Source organism: Leptonychotes weddellii, unplaced genomic scaffold (genome assembly GCF_054177405.1).
Source record: "Leptonychotes weddellii isolate Sample4059 unplaced genomic scaffold, ASM5417740v2 HiC_scaffold_4200, whole genome shotgun sequence".
NCBI lineage: Eukaryota > Metazoa > Chordata > Mammalia > Carnivora > Phocidae > Leptonychotes > Leptonychotes weddellii.
In genome coordinates, this window is record NW_028008572.1 from 1232 (window position 1) to 5630 (window position 4399).

Below are 4399 nucleotides of genomic sequence, written 5' to 3' on the forward strand. Positions count from 1 at the left end.
GAGAGTTGAGCCCCACCACCAGCGTTTCCTTTTTTTTTTTTTTAAAGATTTATTTATTTATCAGAGAGAGAGAGAGAGCGAGCACAAGCAGGGGGAGAGGCAGAGGGAGAAGCAGTCTCCCCACTGAGCAAGGAGCCCGATGTGGGACTTGATCCCAGGACCCTGGGCTCATGATCTGAGCTGAAGGCAGATGCTTCACCGACTAAGGCACCCAGGTGCCCCCCACCCCCAGTGTTTCTGCCTTAGGGGTCTTGGGTAGGGCCCAAGAATCTGCATTCTTGGCCAGGCTGATGGCCCCGGGACCACACTTGGAGAGCAGAGGCTGTGAATTGGGCATGCAGGGCAGCATCGCGGGCAGGAAGGTAGTGCGAGCCACATTGCCAGTCCTGTCATTTAAATGTCTCTAGGGTTGGGACGCCTGGGTGTCTCAGTCCCTGGAGCATCTGCCTTCGGCTCAGGTTGTGATTCCGGGGTCCTGGGATCGAGCCCCGCGTCGGGCTCCCTGCTCTGCGGGGAGTCCGCTTCTCCCTCTGCCCCTCCTCTTGCTTGTGCGTGCTCTCTCTCTCTCTCGCAAATAAAATCTTCAAAAAAATAAATGTCTCTAGGAGCGACATTAAAAAGAGGTACAACAGATAGAATTAATTTTGATGATATATTTTATTTAACCGTGTGTATCCACAATTGATTATCTCTGTGTGTAAAATCAGTTTATCAGGATAGGGGGACGCTCTGCTTTGTCTGCTCACGCACACCCCGGACCTGGACGGGCCTCAGGTTGAGAGCTCCATTGCCACGTGTGGCTGGTGGCTGCTGTGTGGTTCAGGTTTCCACGCGATGCCCCGAGGTGTTTGCTTCCCTCCCTGGACTTTTGCAAAGTGTTTTAGCATTGTCAGCCTCGGTGCCTGAAGAACGCTGTCCGCCGTGAGCGCTGGTCCTCGCTAAAGAAGTCAGCTTCCCGCGGTTGTCACTCTGACTCTTCTAATGATTTTCCTTCTTTTTTTGGTACTTTCCAAAGGAAGCTTCAAATATGCCAGTAAATCCCAACCACGCCTTCTCACTCCTCGAAGCGGCCAAGGAGTCTGTGTATTTAGAGGAATTGGTGCTCACCCCAGGCAGCCAGGAGCAGAAGTCGGCTGCGTGGGGCGGTGAGGAGGACGGCCTCTCTGCGGGCACCCAGCTGTCTCAGGAGCTGTCTCAGGAGTCCCCCGACCTGGGGGGCAACCCTCCGAAGTGGGACCGTCTGTCACCGCGGGGCAGCGTCAGCGACCTGGAGAAGGGGCTGGACCACGTGGTAGGGAGTCTGGATGGGCACACGCTGGGAAGCCAGGAGACGAACTTCGAGTCTGGCATCTGTGTGCGCAACTACTCCATCACACTGTCCCAAGACCTCCTGCAGAAGAGCGCCCAGGCCTACAGCATGCTGAAGGCCTCCTCACTCAGCACCACCGGCTCGGTAAAGGGCACCATGAGGAAGATGGCGCTGGCCATGATCGAGTAGGTTGCTGGAGCGTGGGCGTCGGGGCCGAGGGTCACTTTCAGGGGTGGAGCTCTGGCTCAGGGGGCCAGCATCACTTCCCCGGCTGCCAGGAGGGAGCGTTTCTGGAGGTGCGTGTCCCACACCCCCCGAGCCTGCGGGGATGCCATGGGGCCCGTCCTGCGCACGGCCTCCAGGGGCATCTGTGTGGCTCCGGGCTGGGGGCCTGGCTATGACATCAGGGGGACAGTGGCAGTGAGAATCCAGGGAGGGTGCCCCGGCTGCTGCAGAGCAGGGGGCACCATGCAGGTGCTCACACACACGCACACACACATACCACAGACATGCTCACACACACACACTTGCCTGCACACACTCACTCCCCCCACTTGTCCGACACATTCACACATGCACTCACACACCTGCTTACACAACTCATCTGCACACACTTGACACCTCACTGCCCACACACCCTGCAAGTTATCCTACACACACACTCACACTCACCCCCTGCCCTTTCAAAGCGTGCCCCAGGTGCCCCAGACCCTGTCGGTGAGTCTGTAGGTGCAGACGATCCTCCTAACAATCCTCAGACGTCACCTGCCGCTTCGCTCTGTGACAGCCACACCACATCTCTTCCCTGGGCCCACGCGCGTAAGAGAACGTGCTCCGTTGAGGATGCACTCAGTGAAGCAGTAGAGGCTACTCAGTCATTACATCTTGACCCTAAGCTTACGGCTTTCAACTACTCTGTGACCGGATGGGAGGGACGCCGAAGCACATCTCCAAACCAGTCGGACGGTTTTCTCGAGGAAAGCGCTTCTCCAACAGCGTGCGTTGCAAAGGGTGCTTGCCATGGTCCCCCCGTGCGATGCCGCTCTTCCTTGCAAGAACGACCAGCTGGCACGCTAGGGTCACTCATCCCTGTGTGAACGCTGAGCCTCCCGCTTTAGGGGGGCAGCTGGCAGGGTGTGTGCCAGCGACGGCGTCTCAGTTCTCGAGTGGAAACTGGCATTTTGGAGGCCATGCACCCCCCCATAGTGTCTAACGATGCGTGTCAGTGTGGGGGAGAGCTCAGGTCTTCCCGCGTGACCAGGTCCCGATGTCCCAGACTCATGCACGGTTGGGAGCCCTTGCAGTGCCGGATTCTGATGCAGCCAAGTACACGTTTTTCTTAAAAATACGTTATTTTTGTTAATATGCAATGGGTTTATTGTTACTTTTTAAATGTCTTAGTATTTAAAAATTTTTTTTTAAAGATTTTATTTATTTATTTGAGACAGAGAGAATGAGAGAGAGCACATGAGAGGGGGGAGGGTCAGAGGGAGAAGCAGACTCCCCGCCGAGCAGGGAGCCCGATGCGGGACTCGATCCAGGGACTCCAGGATCATGACCTGAGCCGAAGGCAGTCGCTTAACCAACTGAGCCACCCAGGCGCCCCAGGATTTAAAATTTTTTTCTCATTTTAATTGTAATACAGTAGACATGGATGGATGGAACCTGCATAAACAAAGCTCTTTGGGGTCCTTGAAGGATGTTAGGAGCAGAAAGGGGTCCCAAGAGCAGGATGTTTGAGAACCGCTGCTGTAGACTGACCCTGCCTCCCCACTGCCTTCTTGTCTGCCCCACCTGGTACTGCGCCAGCGGGGGGGCCAGCAGGACGGGCCAGACCCTCCATCCTCCCGGTCTCTTACCATTCTTAAAGCCTGCTTGGCTCCTCATCACCTTGACCTCCCTGCCCAGAGGGACTGCCGTCCTGGCCGGTCGGGTCTCGGCGAGGCTTCCCCACTGATGCCGGCTCTGTGCTCCTCATAAGAGCTGTGTGTGTCAGTGTGTATGTGCACACACATGGACGAGTGTGTGTATGTGTATGGCGTGGTCGTGTGTTGTGTATATTGTATGTATTGTGGTACATGCACGTGTGTGATACGCATGGTGTGTGTGTGCTGAATATGCATGTGTTGGGTGTATGTACATGTATCTGCATGATGTGCATGCGTGTGTATGTGTTGTGTGCATATATGTATGCATGTGGTATATGTGAGTGTATTACATGTGTACGTGTGTTCCATGTGTATATATATGTGTGGTGCATGTGTATGTATGCATGTGTCATGTGCATGTGTGTGGTAGGTATGTGTGTGTTGTGTGTACATGTGCATGCAGTGTGTGTGCAGGTGTTACGTGTGTGCATGCAGTGTACGTGTGTGCATGTGTATACGTGGGTTGTATGTGCGTATGGATGTGCTTGTGTGTGGTGTCCACGTGTGTTGCATGTGTGTGTGGTGTGCATCTGTACGTGTGCATGCAGTGTGTGTGTGCGTGTGTATGCATGGTGTGCATGTGTATGTGTCGTGTGCACGTGTGTGCGTGTTGTCTGGGTACAATGTCGTGCCCTATGTGTACTAGGTGCTCTATGTCGTCACTTCATGGCCACCCCGGGGGGGAGGGCTAGTCCCCACCTCATGCCCCATCTCACAGATGACCTCAGCAAGGCTGAGCGACCACCCACGGCTGGAGCAGGGCAGGGCTGCGGCTGGACTCGCGCTGGGCTGGGCTGGCCAGCCCAGGATGGTTTGGCGATGGGGGGCTGCCCGGGCGCAGGGCAGGGCCGGGAGGTCTCGGAATGAATGCTGGGGCTCCCGAGCCGCCTCTCCCAGGGAGCGCCGGTGCTGACCCGGGGTGCTGTCCTGTGCCTGTCCTCCGGCCCGTGACTGTGTCACACTGATCCTTGCAGACACAGGAACAGGTGGCTGACCATCAGGCTCCTGCTGCACCGGGGCGCGGACCCCAACCTGTGCCGCGTGCCCATGCAGGCCCTGTTCTTCGCCGTGAAGGCCGGGGATGTGGCCGGGGTGAAGCTGCTGCTGGAGAACAGGGCCAGGGCGGACATCCAGCTCCCCGCTGAGGTAGGACCCCACCGCG

General features: G+C 56.5%; 1 protein-coding gene across 1 annotated transcript in view; it reads left to right on the forward strand.

The window, feature by feature from the left end:
- Window positions 1–1021: 1021 nt before the first annotated feature.
- The window catches only part of LOC145719402 (ankyrin repeat and MYND domain-containing protein 1-like), a gene marked incomplete at its 3' end in the record, with an annotated part of 9178 nt that continues 5800 nt past the window's right edge, over window positions 1022–4399 (forward strand). Inside the window, exons 1-2 of the mRNA XM_081810892.1 lie at window positions 1022–1494; window positions 4212–4383. Coding sequence (XP_081667018.1) covers window positions 1028–1494; window positions 4212–4383 — 639 coding nt within the window. The remainder of the gene's footprint in view (window positions 1495–4211; window positions 4384–4399) is intronic.